The following is a 20,815-nucleotide window of genomic DNA, read 5'->3' as shown; positions in this document are numbered from 1 at the left end:
TGTATACTGTTATTTGTACTGGTTGTAGTAAGCAAACTGTAACCTCTGTATGTTTCTTCTCTTTCTTACAATACTGACTCTACTAGCAGGGCAGTATAGGAGGAAGCACTGTATGTCATTTAGTATAAGGTTTTTCATTTTTTAGATGTATTGTTTTGGCATGTTTCATAAGCAACAGATGAAACAAGCAACAGGAGTTTCTTTCATGAGATGTTTTTTTGCTTTTGTAATATTGGTTTGTACATCTTTAATTTAGTGATCTTTAACACAATAAATTAATGATTTTGGTCCACTCTCTTGGCTTCTGAACTGCCCATCTATCCACTAGCTAGAATTTGCTGGTTTAAGCATTCTTGATTAAATCAAAGGAGCTCTTGGAATATTAAATGTGTTAATTTACATAAAGATATATAGGAGATAAGATTAAAAATAGAACGATTCTGTGCTTAAGTGATTTCAAAAGGAATTAATCTCATTCCTCATCAGAGCCTTCTCTGAGAAGTGTCATTGTTTCTACCTAGAAAGCTTTACTTTAAGAACACTTGGTGATGGCTTTCAGTGCAGTTTTCAAGTGTTACGCTCAAGTGTCTGATTCATTTATATGGCTAATGAAAAGGTAATTAAATGTGTGGCTAAGAATCATCAGAAACGAGATGATGCAGAAAATTTTTTGTAATGTATATATAAAATGGAAAAAGGGAGCATTTTCTGTGTAAGACATGCAGAAAACAGAACCTGCATGTATATATGAAAGAAACTTTGCTGTAGGTAGGTTCTCTCTTATGGGTCTCCTTAGCTAGCAGAGATTGGATTCCTTTGTGTTGTCTTTGCAAACAGCCTGTGATTTTATTGTATTTGTAGGTATCACAAATTGCATTTTAGCAAGTGAGTGATGCAGCAGACTTCGAGGCTTTGAAATTCCACTTTTTTTCCCCTTTGTTTTCATTTTCTTTGATCGTTTGAAACCTGTGTGTTAGAATTGGTGATGTGCAAATTTTAGTGGAGGAAACAAAAACCCTGTCACAAACAAACCAAGCAACCTTGACCATTATGACAATGCATCGATTGGTTTATACTAGAATGAAAAATTACACTGTATTGTGCTTCTTTATAAGATGGTAGGAAAAATACAGGATACTCTCATACTTTTCAGTGTATTTATATGAATGGGATTGTGTTCCACCAAAACTGCAGCAGCCTTATTAGAACAGTGAGAAATGAACCACAAAAGTGTCTAGAATAGCTGAGTCAGAGTTGCAGGCAGGCCTTGAACTCTCTCTCGAGTCTTTTTCCAAGGACCTCCCCCTAGATCAGTCCTTTAAGCATCACACCATGCTAAAACTGTCTTCAGGTTTTGTCTTCTCAACCATCCTGGTAGGTTTTTGGAAGTTCCCTGTCTCTCATGTCATTTCGGAAGCATTACTGAAGGATCGGACTTGGTTATGATTACATTTGGTGGCATTTATCATGGGCTTTCTTTAAAAGCTGCCCATTTTACCACTGTTTCAAAAATGTTGTTTCTCTCTAGCTTGCCCATCAGTGCATGAGGGAGGTACGCCGAGCTGCTATCCAGGCCCAGAAGAACTGTAAGGAAACTCTACCACGAGCACGTCGTCTTACCAAGGAGATGCTTCTCTATTGGAAAAAGTATGAAAAGGTGGAAAAAGAACATCGCAAACGAGCTGAGAAAGAGGCTCTGGAGCAACGCAAGCTGGATGAGGAGATGAGAGAGGTACAGCAAACCAACAGATTGCTGATAATTAATCTGTTGAGGAGACACAGAAGTAACTGGACAATTTGAATTCCTATATTCAGCCAGTGAATTTGTTATTTGTTCTGTTTCAGTGGTATTCCACACATTTCTTCTGCTATCTTAAAACTTGTAATTCATCAAATGTTAGCTAGGGATGGTAAGAAATAAAGCCTTCAAACTGTGTAAATTCTTCACAAGTGAGTGAGATGGAGCTGAGCTAGATTAATAGACAACTTCAAACTATAGCAGTTTTTAATCAAAACCTAAGAATGAACAGTTCTCTTGTCTTGCTGAACACAAAACAAGGGTAATATCTGAACTGTATTACCTACTGATGTATTTCATGTATTTTATCGTAATTCTCTTTACTGGTAAATAACAGAGTGTTGGAGTTAGGTTGTCACGACAGTATTTTTTTAACTGTTCAGTTGTTTCACTTTGGACAACTAAAATCCTCTTTATTTTTGTCAATCTTTAAATTTTTCAGTGTGAACACATCTTTTAAACTTTCTTTTGTTAAATTATGGTGGTGTTTGCCATGATTACTGAATTTAAAAGAGCTTTGAATTCACAGCAATTTCATATTTTAATATAGATGTTTATGGTGGTGGTCAGTGTTTTTATGTGCAATGAGAAGTTCTTTACTGTGAGGGTGGTGAGGCCCTGGAATGGGTTGCCCAGAGAAGTGGTGAATGCTCCATCCCTGGCAGTGTTCAAGGCCAGTTTGGACAGAGCCTTGGGTGACATGGTCTAGTGTGAGGCATCCCTGCCCATGGCAGGGGGGGTAGAACTAGATGATCTTAAGGTCCTTTCCAACCCTAACTATTCTGTGATTCTTCTCCTAGGCTAAGAGACAGCAGCGAAAACTTAACTTCCTCATCACACAAACTGAATTATATGCCCACTTTATGAGTCGTAAACGAGATATGGGACATGATGGAATACAGGAGGAAATCCTGCGCAAACTGGAAGACAGCTCTACCCAAAGGCAGATTGATATTGGCGGAGGAGTAGTAGTCAACATCACCCAAGAAGATTATGGTAAGTGATTCATCTACAATACTTCCTGTGCACTCTTCTGAAATTTACTGTACTCCCCACATGATTGTACAAATTTACAATTTCAAGTGTAAAATCCTTCTGTGTAAGAAGCACTATTATAATTACTGGAATTTGTGTAAATTGGGGAGGCTGTTGCTGCAGAGCTCTAACTTGGAGATGTTGTTTTCAGACAGTAACTATTACAAGGCTCAAGCTCTGAAGAATGCTGAGGATGCTTACCAGATTCATCAGGCCCGGGTATGTGTTTTTTGTATCTGTGAAGTAGAAGAGAAAGCAGAGTGATTGGTAGAGGCCACAGAACCAGGATCTTTCGTAGCAGCCAGGTCAAGTTGAATCCTGGGTGTCAGATCTGAATTTAATTCTTTCGCCACTTTCTGTGCTAAATAGGTAGAAACCCAGAGTATAAATACTTGGGCTTTAGGAACAGGCTTGTTTTCTCTTAGTTTCTGGCAGACATCCTATTCGTAATGTGAAATGTAAAGCCTTTTACTATAGTTTCTTGACATATGTTCATCATCTTACGCATGCTTTCCTCTTGCTGTTTAGACCAGATCATTTGATGAAGATGCAAAGGAGAGTCGGGCAGCTGCTTTACGGGCAGCTAACAAGTCCGGTACTGGCTTTGGAGAGAGCTACAGTTTAGCAAACCCATCCATCCGAGCAGGAGAAGATATTCCACAGCCTACCATTTTCAATGGAAAACTGAAAGGTTACCAACTAAAAGGCATGAATTGGCTGGCCAACCTATATGAGCAGGTATCTTAGTACATCTTGCAAATGTTTTACACTTTTAGGGTTATTAGTCATTAGAGTAAACTTGGTCAAAAAGATTTACTGGGTTTAAAAACAGATCTGCTGTACTCAATCTGTAATGTCTGTAGAAGAAAGGGAAATATAGTGTAAGCCACATACTAGTATTCTTGATTATTTAGGAAACAAGTAAAAGCAGTAAGATGAAAGTGTTAATTTATGGTTCTTTTGCAGGGCATCAATGGAATCCTGGCAGATGAGATGGGTCTGGGTAAAACAGTACAAAGTATTGCTCTCCTTGCACATTTGGCAGAGGTAGGTGGATTGTGGCTTATTCCTGATGGAAGATGCATACTTTTCACAGTTGACAATGTGTTCTAGATTATAAAGCTTAAGTGTGTTAAAAGGGATAAATCCCTTTGTTCTAAAGTGGAGCCTTTGAAGTTGGTGTGGGGGTGTGCATATGTTTATATATAAATGTATATATAAATAAAATTTTTCATTTATTCACAGAGCAGTATCTTTTCACTTACACTGAATGTGAAAGTGTGATGAGGGAACAGGTTATACACTTGACGGTTCACCAAGTTCTACAAATCAGAGAGACTTGTGGAAATGAAGCCCAAATTCTGAGCTTCATGGTAGTGTGGTTCCATATTTCAGTGGGTGGGTCTTTTTGGGAAACATAGTGATTCTTCTGTTCCAGGGCAGACAAACAAAACAGCAAAAGCAACAGGAGCTTGCTTTGTCGTGGAGAAATAGACATTCTTTATTTAAATGAAAAAAGGATTGGGATCTAGTCACTTGTCTTAAATAGGAGATACCAGCTAAGTGATACTCAGACCAGAAGTAGCTGCAGTAGTGACCAAACAACAGTTACATGCATTTATGTTCCTTTTGATACCAGTTCACTGGCACTATCAACCAGAATACTGGAAGGCTGTACAGAGCCAGAGGCTCTGGAGCTCATCTGTATGAAAGGGATAACAGATAGGCTTGTCTCCCTGTTGCACAGCAACCTGAGATTTTTGGAAGCCTATACAGGGCTTTTACTTTTTCTGGCTCTCAGTTATGCAAGTGGCTTCTAACTACCAATATGTGAATGGATCAACTTTGTTATTCACCAGGAGGCATTCTCATGTGATGTAATGGAGCAAAGCTTTCCAATGCCACCTGAAGTTCTTTTCCTTCCTAAAATGCCAGGGATTGTTAGTAATGTGAAGGTGGCAACTCTTGGACACAAAGGAGATTACTGTGGGAACAGATTTGCTGTTACGAAATATACTTAGTTAAACATTAGATCTGCTCTATTTGATTGTACTATGTGCTAATAATAACCTGCTGTGCTGGGAGGAATTTTTGCTGTTGCATATATTTCCATCTTTTATGCAGCCGCCGTCATTTAGTTGTTGTAAAGCTGTTACCAAACTGTCGCTGTATCCCTTCGCCTCAATTAAGTTGTGGATGCATTTTTTCCTTAAATTTTATGTTAAATTTAATTTATGTGTGCATTCCAGAGAGAGAACATTTGGGGACCTTTTTTAATAATTTCACCTGCCTCTACTCTTAACAACTGGCACCAGGAGTTTGCCAGATTTGTACCTAAATTTAAGGTAAGGAGAATGTGCAAGAAGGTTCTGTTTTCTTAAAAGCAAACTGTTTTGTTCTCCTGAGTTCTTTGCCTAAAAATAATCCTTTTATGTATTTGCATAGTCCAGAATAATAGGGGCCCTGATTAAAAACATTGGAGTGGAAGCATTAGAGCAGTTGGCCATTCTGCCTACTTACTTTCTCATTTCCTTTAATCAGTTCATCATACAGAATAGACAAGCAGTTGTTTATGCTTTTTCCTCCTTGTGAATGAAATACAGAAAAAATATAAAAAATGTAGTCATGGTGGTTGTGAAAGGATAAGTTTCCCTTTTTTGACTTTAAAAATTTAACTTTTTCTGCATATAGCTCTTCTTTGGGTTTATTGCATAGTATTGTTTACCTCAGCCATCGAACAGAACATGCTTTAGAAAGGTTTCTAAACTTATGATTGTCACATGTTTAAAACTTTGATCAGTCTTTTTCAACAGTTCTGCTCCTGCTTCAGAAGTGTGAAGTCAGTTATGCTTGTAGTAAATCATGATGAATTAATTTATTCAGGTCTGTGGCAGAATATGTAAGCTTAAAGGCAGATCACTTTTTGATTAGTTTGCTTCTTTATTAGCATCCTTATTTCAGAACAGCTGGAAGAACATTCAGCAAAAGACACTTTGAAATTTGGAGTTGGCCTGTTGAAGGATGGAGATGTCACAAAGATGATTAAGGGAGTGGAACATCTCCCTTATGAGGAGAGGCTGAGGGAGCTGGGTCTCTTTAGCTTGCAAAAGAGGAGACTGAGGGGTGACCTCATCAATGTTTACAAATATGTAAAGGGTGGGTGTCAGGATGATGGAGCTAGGCTTTTTTCAGTGATATCCAGTGATAGGACAAGGGGCAATGGGTGTAAACTGGAGCATAGGAAGTTCCACGTTAACATCAGGAAGAACTTCTTTACTGTAAGAGTGACAGAGCACTGGAACAGGTTGCCCAGGGGGGTTGTGGAGTCTCCTACACTGGAGATATTCAAGGCCCTCCTGGACAAGTTCCTGTGTGATGTACTGTAGGTTACCCTGCTCTTGCAGGGGGGTTGGACTAGATGATCTTTTTAGGTCCCTTCCAACCCTTGGGATTCTGTGATTCTGTGATGTGTAAGAGGTTTCGCAATCTCAGAAACACTTTCAGTCTTGGTTGAGTGTAGTACTGTCATCAGACAGACGATGGCAGTACAACATCATTAATCAGTAACTGGTTTCAGGGCACTGCAAAAACGTTCTGAGTAATAAGGGCACATGAAATGTTGAGCTCTAAATAGATTGACAGATTTCTTTGGCAGTAATGTTCACTTTTTAAAAATTGTTATATTAAATATGTCGAGACCAGATGTTTTATCTCGGATTTTGGGGGTCAGTTCTGAAATACAAACAAGAGAACAGTGAGGAATGTTAAACAGGAGAACGAGCTCACTAGTCCTGTAAGGGTTAACTGTAGCAGTTGAGGGCAGACCATTTTCTGCCATAAGCAAAGTATCATTTTTAATTCTTAGAAAAGCCTGACTAGAAGGTGTAACATGCTACTGGGCATTTAGATTCTCAGCATACCTTGATCTAGTCGTTACATTAGGCATAAGTTGCTGGATGCCTTTGCCTGGAGTGCCTTGTTTCTAAGTATTTTTAAGTGCTTTCCAATTTTCTCTCTATTAATAAAGATAGATCACTTTTCATTGTTTGGAAGAGATGTGTCTTCTCGTTCTGTAGAATACACAGTATAAAAATCTAGAGGATGTATGTCTTTATTTGGAAATAATGTCTTTCTGCTTTTGTACTCTTCCAGGTGCTCCCTTATTGGGGAAATCCCCATGACAGGAAGGTGATCAGGAAGTTCTGGAGTCAGGTAATACCAGCATATCTGTGCACTTTGGCCATCTTTGTTATTTGTTCAGAGTAAACCAGAAACTGTTGCTACATGCCACCAAGTTGAACAATGTGTTCTGTTTCAACCCAGTTCTGTTTCTTCATCTACGGAGTAGTATTTTCATTAAGATAATAAGGTAGAAGGCTTCTCTTGTGCTGGAGTACTGTACAGGGCTCCATACAGTAGTATGGAGTTCAGCTGAAGAAACTAGAGCTCTGTAAATAAAGCAGGAAGTTTCAGTGTCAAGGACTGTTCATTCTATTTGAGTAACCTAACTCAGGATGCCCAAGTCAAGCATCCCTGCAGGCCTGTCAGATTGTTCCTGATTTAACAGCAGTTTTGTAGGGTTCAGTGCCTGGGTCTTGTCTGGCACATTAAGAAGCATCTGAAATTGTTCAGGGAGTAATGGGCTGAAGTCCAGATCCACCAGTTGATTAACTGTGCTGTAGTTAATTTAAAAAGTCAGCTGGGGGAAAATGCAGTAATAATGAGAAAAGATTATGAAACAGAAGCCTGAAATTTCAGTGCACAAACGTGAAATCAGTGCACAAACTATTTACAATGTATTTACCTTATGTTGATGTTTGTTTCTTATTTTGTGTTTATAGAAGACATTGTATACTCAGGATGCTCCTTTCCACGTGGTGATTACCAGTTACCAGCTAGTAGTACAGGATGTGAAGTATTTCCAGCGAGTGAAGTGGCAATATATGGTACTGGATGAAGCACAAGCACTCAAGAGTAGCTCCAGGTAATAAATTAACTGGAAATAAAGTCTGCCCTCTGTATCAGCCTCTTGAAGGAATATCGCAAAAGCATCAGGATTCCATAAGTTGATAAAGTTAAAATTGACACCCTTTGTCTAATCTGCTTAAGTATCGGTATAATTCTCTGTCACTGGATTAATCCAGTAGTTCTTTGCATTTAGATTTTCCTTCTCCAAATATGTAAAATGTAATTAAAAAGTAATTGTGGAGGAGAAGCTTGCATGGAGTACAGGACAGTTAAACAGAACAGTGTGAAATGCTTCTTTCTGTTCACCTTCTTTCCTGACTACTCTCAGAATTCTGCCTACTGAACAGTCCACAGTCTTTAGCATAAATTGCTTATATTGGCTCCATTAAATGCATTATTTTGATTCCTTCTTCAGTGGCACTTCCAGGCACAAATGAAGGTCAGAGCCCTGTGAATACTGTTGGCTGCAGTAAAGCCCAAGCTTTGTCATAAGACTCGATGCCAGAAAGTTTTCTATTTGTTTTCAAGTAATGGATTTGTCCGTCTTTGCTTCTGTAATTGCTTTCCCATAACCTTTGTCCAAGTTGCCACTGTACACAGTAAGTTGAAGATTGCTTTAGATGCAGACTCACTCTGACCAAAGTCTGTTTCTTCAGCGTTCTCTGGAAACTGCCCTTCTAAGAGGACTGTAACATACAGCTCCGCATTCCTGCCACAGTATACAATCAGTGTTGTAAAGTCTGACAAATACATGACATTCTGATTTATGATAACTGTTTCTTTCTGGAAGTTAATTATTCAGATCATAAGATCTTATTAATATCCAAGCACTTGTATTAAAAAAAAAGTAAAAAGACACTTAGAAAAATAGAATACATTATGCATGTATCTTTATAATTGGTTAAAGGCTCCTTCTTCCTGTAATTGTCTTTCGAAAGACTGGGGAGTAGCTGTGATAGTTTTACCAAGTGACCTCCAAAAATCATTTGGCAAGGTCACTGGAAGCAATTGGTCTTAAAATACTTTGTTTCATGTCTTTCTACAAAAATCAGTTTTAATGATCTTTCTTAATTTTATTCGTCAGTGTTCGTTGGAAGATCCTACTACAGTTCCAGTGTCGAAACAGATTGTTGTTGACTGGGACACCAATCCAGAACACGATGGCTGAGGTATGCAGGAGCTCACAGGAGTGGACTTCTCTTTATAACAAGAATATACACTAAATATATATGTGAACAGTTGAGAAACCTGTTGCATTTGTGTGATTATGGCAAACCACTGCCAAACAAACATGGGAGCAGCTCTGGGAGGGAAAATACAGAAATGTGCCACACATCCAAATAAAAATGAAACTGAAGATAGCTGGTGGTGAGGAATACCTAGATTTCAGGATGAAATCTAATTCTTGTGGCTTTTCCTTCAGTTGGCCGAAATCACTGTAGTGTGTTTCTCACTGCTTCTTAATGGTGTCTTGTTGATATATCTGGCATTTGTCAGGAGGGTGAGGAAGAAGAGGATGCAGCTAGGTTTTTTTTTAATTTTGCCATGTCTTGTGCTCTAGTAAAGTGATTTTGCTCATAAACACTTGCAAGGGCTTGACATCCTCGGTTACCTTGCCCACAGTAGCATGACTTTTGCTGATCTGTTGCTTTCTCCTCTCCTTTTAGCTGTGGGCCCTACTGCATTTTATCATGCCAACGCTGTTTGATTCCCATGAAGAGTTCAATGAGTGGTTTTCCAAGGACATAGAGAGTCATGCAGAGAACAAGTCTGCCATTGATGAGAGTGAGTGCCGGGTGTAACTGCAGTAATTTTTATGTAAAAAAATCTGTTACCTTTCCCAACTGCTAATGGTTAAACTTTATCTCTCATTTTTTGTATGAGAAACATCATCTAAATTAGTGGGTGCATAATGGGACTGGAATGTTAAGGATTGTTGTCCACAGTTTATGCACAAGTTTTGTGTTTCTGACTGTAATGTAGCTTGTGCAATGAATAGAAAAACTTCTAGTGAAAATGTTGATTTGCTGCCTGTCTCCAGTATTCTTCCTTCCCAAACAGAGGAAAACAAATATTATAAGTATCTGCAACTCAAAGCACCAAACACCTTTTGTGCTGCAGAAGAAAAGCAAAAAAAATTGGAGGGGGGCAGAAATCTTAACAGCAAATTTTAGGGGATAGAAAAATCTAGCTGAGTAAGATAGTTGATATGTAATTGGAGTAGAACACAGCACAATTGGAACTTGTCACAAAGTAAAGGCTTTAAGAGTTCTCAAGTACCCAGAGGTTTTGTTCTTACAGGTTATAGTAAAGACTGCAGTTGTCTGTCAGTGCGGCATGCCCTGTTCTTGTGATGCTATAATTTTGGTGGGTGAGATTCAAAACTGTAATGGTCTCTTTTTGTGACTTAGCAATGTCTCATCTGAAACTTTCTTTTGCACTAATAGTCAATGATAAATTTAAGCCCATATTGCTCACCCCAGAGGAATATAGAACATAAAAAATGCTTTAGAACTTCATTCTTTGATGCAGATCTTCAGATTCATAAGTCAAACAGTGTAGCACAGCATTCATTTGGAAAAAGAAATACCAAGAGAGAAATACCAGCTCAGTGGTGTAAGGACTCATGTGCTGTATGGAGTAAGGGACTTAATTTGTAGCAGAGCACCATATAGTTTTCTCCTTTGAAGTAATTGTTCCTTGTTCCTCATTCCCTTTATTTTAGACCAGCTATCTCGCTTGCACATGATCCTGAAGCCTTTCATGTTGAGAAGAATCAAGAAGGATGTGGAAAATGAGCTGTCAGATAAGGTGAGAAAAAGTATTTATCTGGAATGAGTATTTCAATGTCATTGTCATAGCTCTGTTCTCTGATTTGGTTTTTGCAAACTCATTTGGCAGCCTGCATACCTGAAGTTTGATTGTAGACATTTCACAGACCTTCGGTTTCTGGCGCCACATCCCAGCAGTCTCATTAGATGTGAATGTAACTGAAGAATCCCTAATTAATAAACTTTTCTTCTAGAGAAAACCTTTTGTTAATGGTTACAAATAGAAACCTTTAAGCCTGATTAAGTTGACAGAAATATCACTAATTGAGGTGAAGGAGATTGGTACAGCAGTGATTGAGTGATAAACATCACCAGTTGTCTTTGTGAAGGGTTTAGCATGGATTTAGGGGTTTTTTTGGCTTGTCTCTACAGAGCAAGAAACGCATAGTGTCAACATCATACTCTTCCCTCTTGTTAGTCTCTTAATTTCATGTGGGTGTTAAAAATACTGTAGTAGACTATCCTGTAGTCAACATGTCCCCAGGTTATGGGACCACTGGTTAAGAGACATCTACGTGGCTGTGATGCTCTTACTAATTTCAGAACTAGAGCTTCCCACAGATACTGTTATTATGTGATGCATCTGTCACTGTCATGGGCTCCTGACACATGTTGAAGACGGCTCTAAATGGGTAGCATTTTAGCGGTAGGATAGTAGAATTGAGGTCAGATTTTAAGCCGATCAGCTGCAGATCTGATATTTTCAGAGCTTCTTCTGAATCTGTTTACTTAGTTGTGCTCACATGCTTTCAAAGTTCTGTCTCCTACATCATTACCTAAACTTTCCTAGGTTGGATCCTGAATTAGCTGTGAATGTAGCCACCTATATGTGTATTTTTGGGGAAAGTTATGTTTTCCTTAAGATATATTTCTCTCTGCTTTGTGTGTACTGATGTGGTTCATCTTCCATTTCAGAGACGCGAAAGGCTAAATTTTAATTACTATTTTTCAGATTGAAATTCTTATGTACTGCCAGCAGACAAGTCGACAGAAGCTGTTGTACCAAGCCCTGAAAAACAAAATCTCTATTGATGACCTCTTGCAGTCCTCAATGGGCACTACTCAGCAAGCACAGACCACAACTAGTAGTCTCATGAATCTAGTCATGCAGTTCAGGAAGGTAAGGCTATTTTAAAAGGAATAATCATTCATTAGCACAGAACTAAAATATGGCTTCTAGAAAGCACCATATAAAAAAATTCTGGCATAGGCAAGCAAATTTGAATGCAGTTCAGTTGTGTTTCTGATGCAGTGCAGCATGATGTTGGGGTAGGAGAGCTTTAGCCAAATGGTGCATGCATCTGCTAACTGGTTTGCTTCCAAACTGTGTGTAAATCATTCACTTTGGAAGAAGAGGCAACAGCTGTTACATGAACAGGGAAAATATGATACTGTATTCAGATTTTGGTAGATACACTAAAATAGCTGTGCAACACTATAGTGATCAATAGTTGTATTGATTTGGGATGTAAATGCTGTACCTGACTAAATTCATTCCTCCCAGTGTTTGACTTGCTCTCTTTCTTACAGGTGTGTAATCACCCAGAGCTGTTTGAGCGACAAGAAACTTGGTCTCCATTTCACATCTCCCTAAAGCCATACCAGATTTCAAAGTTTATCTACCGTCATGGACAGATCAGGGTCTTCAACCACTCACGGGACAGGCAAGCCTATTCCACTTCCTCTCCAGTGTAGCATATTTAATATTATTACTTAGATTTATTTTAGTTTTGTAAGTGCTAATTAACTCCTTTACCTGGTGTATGTTATCGTACATTGGCCAAGCAATGCATTCCTAGTTTTCTTTTGTTCATTCAGCTGTTAAGCATCTGATACCTGATTCTTACCCTTGGTGGAATCCTGATTATCAAAGATCCCTTTGAATACGAAAGTCAGGAAGAGGAATTCAGAGTTGTTGCTGATGATGTGTAATAGAATTAGGCTTTAAAAGAATTCTTTAAAATACAAAACCAAAAGCCCTGGTTTCACTTCAATGAGTTTTCATGTTTAAGGAAGCTATCAGTATCTGCTTGTCTGTGACATGGTATATCTTCTGCATCTACTAATGCCTTGACAGCTTTTAATGCTTACTTGGGATGAATAGAAGCTGCCTGCCTGCAGTTTCCTGTTTTGTCCAACTGTGTCAGTTCTTGCTTTATTTTGTATGCATTCAGCTTTGAGGAGTGCTCAGGGCAGAGATGAGAAAGCCATGTTTGAAGATGAGACTAACTGTTCTACGCTGTATAATGCAATTCCAGAGCGATGGCGTGTCTCGGCTCCAAATTAACAATAGTGCCTGTGGGCTGATGATGCTTTTCTCTTACTTCCATACAATTCCAGTTGTCTAGAGTGCTGAAATACTTACAGTGGAGAACTGAATGGTTACTCTGCATTTTCTGCGGATTGTGTAATTGAACACTGTATGTGTTAACACCTTAGTGATTTTACTTGGTTTTGTTGCTTTCATTTTCAGGTGGTTACGGGTTTCACTTTCGCCATTTGCACCAGACCACATCCAGCAGTCTCTCTTCCATAGGAAGGGTAGGTTTACAGTGCTGGGAAGCAAATGGGGGTGCACACTTGCATGTGATGTAACTTAGTCAGTGAGAAGGACTGACAGACTGTAAGAGTGGGAAAAACTGGGAGAGGAAACCAAGAGAGATAATGGCTGCATTACTATGCTGAAATCTCTTAGTATGGCCCTGTTCAGTTATGCAAAACCCTTTACAAGTATGAAGAACCAGATGCAGCTATAGGAGTCTCTGCTTCTCTGTAACTTTAACTTCAGTATATCTTGCTGATTATCCTGTTTTCTGCTTGTTTTGGTATTCATAGAATCATCATAGAATCATAGAATAGTTAGGGTTGGAAAGGACCTTAAGATAATCTAGTTTCAACCTCCATGCCATGGCAGGGACACCACACACTAGACCATGTCACGCAAGATTCTGTCCAGCCTGGCCTTGAATACTGCCAGGGCTGGAGCATTCACAACTTCCTTGGGCAACCCATTCCAGTGCCTCACTACCTTCACAGTAAAGAACTTCTATATATCTATCCTGAACTTCTCCTGTTTAAGTTTGGACCCGTTACCCCTTGTCCTGTCACTACAGTCCCTAGTGGAGAGTCGTTCCCCAGCATCCTTGTAGTCCCCTTTAGATACTGGAAGGCTGCTCTGATGTCTCCACGCAGCTTCTCTTCTCCAGGCTGAACAGCCCCAACTTCCTCAGCCTGTCTTCATACGGGAGGTGCTCCAGTCCCCTGATTATCCTCGTGGCCTCCTCTGGACTTATTCCAACAGTTCCATGTCCTTTTTATGTCGAGGACACCAGAACTGCACACAGTACTCCAACGGGGTCTCACGAGAGAGGCTTTTCCTTGGGGACCCTTTTTGACATGCCATTAAAGGAAAATAAGTTTGGCAATATAGTTTTTATGTAGAAATTAAAAAAGATACAAATGGTATTGGGGATACGCAGTGTGCATGGGTGGTCCTGAAAGGCTTTCTTTATTAACAGTGGAAGGTATCTCTTCTGCTCCCTACCCTTCACTGCAGTGTTTCCCTCATCCCCACCATACCTGTTACATCCTTTTCCCCATACGCACATTCCGCTATGGATTCCTACGTCTCTTTCCAACCTGTTTGGCTGGCTGGCTGGGTGAGTGGGAGCATGTTTGGCAGACATCCTGAGATGTGCATGTTCTGGTCAGCTGTCTGGTAGATACGTGTTTGGATTCGCAGATGTGCACACTACCTGTCTGTTCTTACAAAATGAAATCGATGTCTCTACTGGCTGCGTGATTTTCTGGCCTAGAATGGGGTTTCTGTCTTGGTAAATGCCTTTCTCTTGACCAGACTGGAAAATGAACTGAACTTGGGATCAGCCAGCAGTGGTTCAGATTAAATTTCCAGTATTTCTAAAAGATCCAGGTTAAATTATGATCCTCTCTTTAGTCACCTAGATTTGTCATATGTGAGAGAATGCGTATCTTGAATTGATGGAGTAAGTTTATTGTTTTCAGCTGAGTGTCTGTGAAATGTGTTGACCTAACTTTAGTATTTCTGTGATGTAGGCATCAACGAAGAAAGCTGTTTTTCTTTCCTCCGGTTTATTGATGTCTCTCCAGCGGAAATGGCAAACCTCATGAATCAGGGACATTTAGCCAGGTGAGGACAACTTTTCTGGGTGTTTTTTTCCCCTTTAGTAATTGTAGGCAAAGCAAAGGTGATGTCAGAGGCATCTCTGTAAACATGCATTTTCTATGCTTCTTAATATTACCATTTGTCTATTGTTACCTAATATTACAGGCACCATTATGCAAGGTGATTTGTATGCCTCTGTCAAAAGAAAACCTCTGTTACAAAGATTTGACACTGTAAATACACAAGACTGCCAAAGGGACACAGAAGAGTTTATTTACCATACTGTAGGTTGCTGACATTAGCAAGTGCGAAATTCAGACTTCTGAAGGCCAGTTTATTGCAGTGGTTACCAATTGCTCTTGAGCGTGTGTTTTAACACACACGGAATACACTTGTGCTGTGACAGTTGTTCTTCAGCTGCAAACCGTGTTGTCTGTTTTCCACATACCTGGTTTTAATATGTAATGGAATTCCAAGGCATAAGCTTAGGATAATGGAATTTTAGCATTGTGAACTCTATGTTTAATTTACAGTGTATGCAATGGACAGTACTCTGACTGATGTTAGATAGTGCCTGTAAGAAATCTGAGATTAAGAGCAAGTCTTTATTAATAAATGTGTTTTGCTTAGGGCTAATATTCTTTTATTGTGGCTATTTGGGACTAGTGTTTCTTGTTGTGTTTCAGTAACATAAATCCAGTTTCTGTGGACAGTTTCTGTGGACCTGTCTGAGTGATCTGTATTATAAATACTGCATTCATTATGGAGGTTATGAATAATTTATATATGGAGCAATTAACAGAGAAATCAAGGTGCAGTTTTAAGTAGCAGTGGCTAACTCGGACTCAAGCCTTTCAAACAAGTGCTTTGAAGTTTCTTCTGCTTTAATCACTTCACCTAAGCCACCTTAGGAAAAAATAAAGAGTAATGTAATTGGAAAATGTCTAGCAAAAAATATTTCTTTTAAGTCAGGACACTGTAAGCCTGATGTTCTGAAAGAAACATTTGCAGGACTTGGGGGTGCTGGTCGATGAGAAAATGAACATGAGCCGGCTTCAGTGTGCACTTACAGCCCAGAAAGCCAACCGTATCCTGGGCTGCATCAAAAGGAGCGTGACCAGCAGGTCAAAAGACGTGATCCTGCCCCTCTACTCTGCTCTTGTGAGACCTCACCTGGAGCATTGTGTGCAGTTCTGGTGTCCTCAACATAAAAGGGACATGGAACTGTTGGAACAAGTCCAGAGGAGGCCACGAGGATGATCAGGGAACTGGAGCACCTCCCGTATGAAGACAGGCTGAGAAAGTTGGGGCTGTTCAGGCTGGAGAAGAGAAGGCTGCATGGAGACCTCATAGCAGCCTTCCAGTACCTGAAGGGGGCCTATAGGGATGCTGGGGAGAGACTCTGTGTCAGGGACTGTAGTGACAGGACAAGGGGTAACGGGTTAAAACTTAAACAGGGGAAGTTTAGATTGGATATAAGGAGGAAGTTCTTTACTGTTAGGGTGGTGAGGCACTGGAATGGGTTGCCCAGGGAGGTTGTGAGTGCCCCATCCCTGGCAGTGTTCAAGGCCAGGTTGGATGAAGCCTTGTGTGGGATGGTTTAGTGTGAGGTGTCCCTGCCCATGGCAGGGGGGTTGGAACTGGATGATCTTGCGGTCCTTTCCATAACCCTAACTATTCTATGATTCTATGATCAAATAGCTATTCTGTAAATGTCCTCAAGCCTTTCTTTCACAAAGCAGTGAATGAATGTATGTACTGTGTTCTGTTTCAGGTGGCTAGCTCTCTTCCTGTCTCTGAAAGCATCCTACAGGCTCCATCACATGCGCTCCTGGATGGAAACTGAAGGAGAGAAACAGCAGGGGTCATGTTTTCTGAGGAACAGGGATTTCTTGCTTGATGTAAATTTCCCGCTGTCTTTCCCTAACTTGCACAGCTGCACTTTGCTGCAGGTAAGCAACATTTTTGTGCTGTGGAGGCAAGTAGCCAATCCTCATGAGTGACAAATTATTTAAACCTTTCTGTCCTTATACAACTGGGGAAAACAAACTTGGAAGCAGGATGATATTATTATCTGTTTTATTAGATACAGTTAATAAGGTTCAGAGAGCTGAACAGAGAAGTAATTTTAACTACTATCTTCCTCCCATGTGGTGCCGCATTTCAAAACTTCTATAAAGAATAAATCAGTTGAATTAGAAGTCTTAAAAATGCTACTGAAGCAGCAGAACTAGACTCATGACATATCAGGGATGGATTCTACGTGTCAGCTTAAGAGTTTTGTAATGTTTTCTACATGTAAGGTGCTTGGTTTCTGACTGAAAGAGATCAAATTCGGTACATTATTGCAGCACTGGGGAAAGCAGAGACTTCAGCCTAGCAGTGTTTCAGAGTTGGTGGACAAGTATTGTCAGTGGTCTCTTTCTCCGAAATCTGCTTCTGCTGCTGGCTGAGAGACTCCAGATGTTTTCATCTTACTGTGTAATGCAAGGTCGTATACTCTAATCTTTTGCCTGGGATGTGTGTGAAGGTTTTGTCTTTTTATGACTAAATTGCTGTTGATTTCCTGAGTTAGGTTATAGCTCCATTGATTTGTTTCACTGGGAAATAAGTTCACAAAAGTGCTAGCACAGAGTCAGGAAAGCATCTGGGGCAGTTAACAGATATGCAGTAAAAAAACCTCTTCTGAAACAGATTGTGCCAAATTTCTCTAGGGAATATTGCTTCTGTTCATGGGTCTGGAAGGGGAAAGGAGATAGCCAGAATTCAATTGAATAGCATGTAGAGGAAGTTGAAATTGAAGACGCATATGCAGTAGGAAACCAACCTTGGACTTGGTGTCATGTTTTGCAGCGTTAACAGCAAAGCCAACAAAATGAGTCCTCCTAGTTATCAAACAAAGAGCAAGCCAACTGAGCATGTATGCCAGTTAACTCTGGCTGTGCTGGTGTTCAAATATTCCATGTTTCCATGTCTAGCTCGATAAAATGTCTGTGCTGTATGAATTTGCTTTCAGTTAGCTTTTTGGGATTACATTCAGCAGTTGGTATAGTGACTGTGTAATACTTATCTCTAAAACTGCACTGTAGCTTTGTTGTTTCCTTGGTATGGTTAAAGAGAACTTGTGTGGCATCATAAATGTTGCAGCCTAACAGTAAAAGAGTAGAAGATGGTATAAAAAGTTGTATGCCCTTATAAAAGGTAGCATTCATTTTTACGTATGTAGAAAGATACAGATCTTTATATACCCTTTGGGTTAGTGTGTATAAATACTAAAAAATTTAAGTTGTTAAATTTTCTTAGAGAACAGAAGGTGAGTTAATGTTAAAGACATTAAATAGGAAATATGGAATGTGCACATGTAGGTTTTAATATTAAAAATTAAATGTAAAGCATATAGGTAGGCTACAGTCCCACATGTGCCACAACCTAGCATGACTTAAACATATAATTTGATTTCTCCAAATAATTTCTGTCCTTTGAGGAAGTCATTCTTTGTGCCTCAGAGGTCCCAGTGCTGTGACTATGTGTAACTAGTGACTAGTATAACTACTACCTTTTACAGAGAAAACAGCCAGCTGAGAAGCAGAATTCATCAGTTTGTGCAATACAGCGCATTGGTGATAACCCCAATAAATCTAAAGACATTTAGCCTTACAGTTATGACAGATTCTTTAGATCCATTTTCTAACCTGCACATTAGACAAATTACCACCTGAAGTAAATTGAAAATAACCTGTATTTGCAGGATTTTGTTTTCAGAGCTTATATGTAGAACCTCTTAAAAAAGAAAAAGGGTGAAGAACAAGCTGCCTTTTACGTGCCTTTTAGCAGCGAGCAGCATCATGGGTGAAAATGAACTCACTGTTTTCGTCTTAGCCCAGATCTGAGAAACTTTCAATGTAGAATTCCCTGAGGCTTTCTCTAGGGTTTCATAAGATAGTAACTTGTAGGGAGTGAGGAGGGGGAGAAGCAGAGGAAAAAGGAAATGGTATAAATCTGGAAAGGCTTTTCTTAACTGCTCAGATCAGCATTTCCGATACAAGAAACAAACCATGAAAATAAGTCAGTAGACAAAACCCCACATTTATTTTTAATGGATCTTTCAGAAATTGAGGTAACATCTGTCTAAATATAGTATGAGTTTCTTCACATAAACACAGAAGTGTGAGGTCTCTTCATTCCCCTTATTCAGCACCTCCAGAAGATGTGTATTAATTTGTATCCATTGATTTTGGGTGACATGGTTTAGTGTGAGGTGTCCCTGCCCATGGCAGGGGGTTGGAGCTAGATAATCTTAAGGTCCTTTCCAGCCCTAACTAATCTATGATTCTATTTAAATTAATGTAAAATCTGATCTGTTGAATTGAACTCTTCTATCCTTTGCTTTCCTGATTTTCTTTCTATTAGGTAGGATTGTTAATGAGCTTAAGATGCTGGTAGCAATCACCCATATTTACTTGGAGCTCTGCAGTATGGAAGAGCCTCTTCCAATACTTCCTTTGGATTGCACAGTTGTAGTAGATGTGTACGTCTTACTTTTTAACAATCCTCTTGAGTTCTTGGCTTTGTTGTATTAAGGCATAGGATCCATTTCAAGGCTGTGGCTGTGTTCAGTTCTGTAACCTTACCCAGTCTTTTCCATGTATGTGACTGGTTTCCGCTGTCCCTGTTGTATCTGGTGTCTGCTCTGTTCATGAATACTTAACTGCTGCGTATATCAGGGAATTCAGAGAGGGATGTTTCTTGTGACCTGCTCATAATTTGTACACAGGAAGCATAGCACTGAAAACCAGATTAATGCCCGTGTACAAGACCTACATCTAATACTCTATATATGCAAAAGTAATATTTTTCACTTATTTTTGATACCTTCTTGGAAGTTTTCCTTTATGTTTCTTCCTGGGCACTTCTAATAGGGCTAAAGTCGTCTTTGATGGCTCTTTGATATTGTTTTCCAAAAGAGAATTAAATAACAAACTTGCATAAGTTTGGGATTACACTTTGTTAGCCATTTCTTGTATTCTTGCTTTCCAGGAAATAGTTAATAGACTCCTCTCATGACCAGGGCCACAATCAGTATGCCAGCACTTGGTGTTGTAAGACTTACTGGAAAGCTCTTGTGACTGCATGCAATGCTGATTCCTCTTTGTAAAATGAGTTGTACACCCAGTGAGTGGGCCTTTGCTTAGCTCAAAGGCAGTTGGTCTGACTCCACATACTAGCCTGCTGTTGCTGGGAAGGAAGTCACTGGGAAGGAAGTCACTCTTCCCTTCTGATCCTTGCTGTACTTTCTTTACTCCCAGCTGCTGAATCCTGCCTTCACTGATGTGGGCTTGCACTGTCACATCCTGTATGCGCCAACCTCAGAAAACTTACTGTTTTCATGCCTGTTGAATTGGTTCTTTGGTTACATGTGTAGTTAAATAGGCTTCTGGAGGGACAGGCAGATGATAAAACTTGGGCAAGAAGTGGCACAGATGTCATGAAAGGGATTTCCCCCCTTTTCAGCAGCAGTGCTGGTGCTTTGTTGTCACCACTTCTGGTCCTCAGATGAAGAAGCCACCATTCACATCTGTTGCCCACAGCCAGGTACTCCCAGCCTTGTATTTCCCACTCTGCTGTTTCAGCACACAGCCTGTTTTACCAGGTGGTGAAACAGATCACAAAACTAACTTGGAGTGGAGGGGCAAGGATTTGTTTTCATCTTGATCAGCATCTTAAGGAGTGCAAACAGCTAGGTCAACAAGAAGGGGCTCTGCGGGGACGGGAGTGAACATGTGAAGCAGTTCTGTTAAGCCAGCATTACTGATGAAGAATTGCCAGCTAAGTAAAGCCTGCTTTCGGGATCACATATACAGTGTGGCCCAAGCTTTGACTTGTGCTTTTTAGCCCTGCTGTGTGTCAGTGAAAGGCTATTGTCAGCTCTTTCTGCACTCGCCTTCTATATGGAGGAGCAGATACTCAGTCAGAGCATACGCACTTTATTTTTGCCACCTCCACACCACGAGTCATACTGGTAGCAACTGAAAGACCCAC

The 20,815-nt window shown here is 39.8% G+C and overlaps 1 protein-coding gene across 1 annotated transcript in view; it reads left to right on the top strand.

The window, feature by feature from the left end:
• Positions 1–20,815, top strand: part of INO80 (INO80 complex ATPase subunit) — a 63,726-nt gene that overhangs the window by 16,420 nt on the left and 26,491 nt on the right. The window contains exons 9-24 of the mRNA XM_065686524.1: positions 1,529–1,732; positions 2,599–2,794; positions 2,985–3,052; positions 3,362–3,571; positions 3,800–3,880; positions 5,083–5,178; positions 6,986–7,045; positions 7,675–7,817; positions 8,886–8,970; positions 9,469–9,586; positions 10,527–10,612; positions 11,585–11,752; positions 12,163–12,296; positions 13,106–13,173; positions 14,707–14,800; positions 16,551–16,728. Coding sequence (XP_065542596.1) covers positions 1,529–1,732; positions 2,599–2,794; positions 2,985–3,052; positions 3,362–3,571; positions 3,800–3,880; positions 5,083–5,178; positions 6,986–7,045; positions 7,675–7,817; positions 8,886–8,970; positions 9,469–9,586; positions 10,527–10,612; positions 11,585–11,752; positions 12,163–12,296; positions 13,106–13,173; positions 14,707–14,800; positions 16,551–16,728 — 1,989 coding nt within the window. The remainder of the gene's footprint in view (positions 1–1,528; positions 1,733–2,598; positions 2,795–2,984; positions 3,053–3,361; positions 3,572–3,799; positions 3,881–5,082; positions 5,179–6,985; positions 7,046–7,674; positions 7,818–8,885; positions 8,971–9,468; positions 9,587–10,526; positions 10,613–11,584; positions 11,753–12,162; positions 12,297–13,105; positions 13,174–14,706; positions 14,801–16,550; positions 16,729–20,815) is intronic.

This window comes from Lathamus discolor, chromosome 6, assembly GCF_037157495.1.
Source record: "Lathamus discolor isolate bLatDis1 chromosome 6, bLatDis1.hap1, whole genome shotgun sequence".
Taxonomy (NCBI): domain Eukaryota; kingdom Metazoa; phylum Chordata; class Aves; order Psittaciformes; family Psittacidae; genus Lathamus; species Lathamus discolor.
Note: the sequence above shows the minus strand (reverse complement) of the source record. Positions and strands in the feature narration are given on the sequence as shown.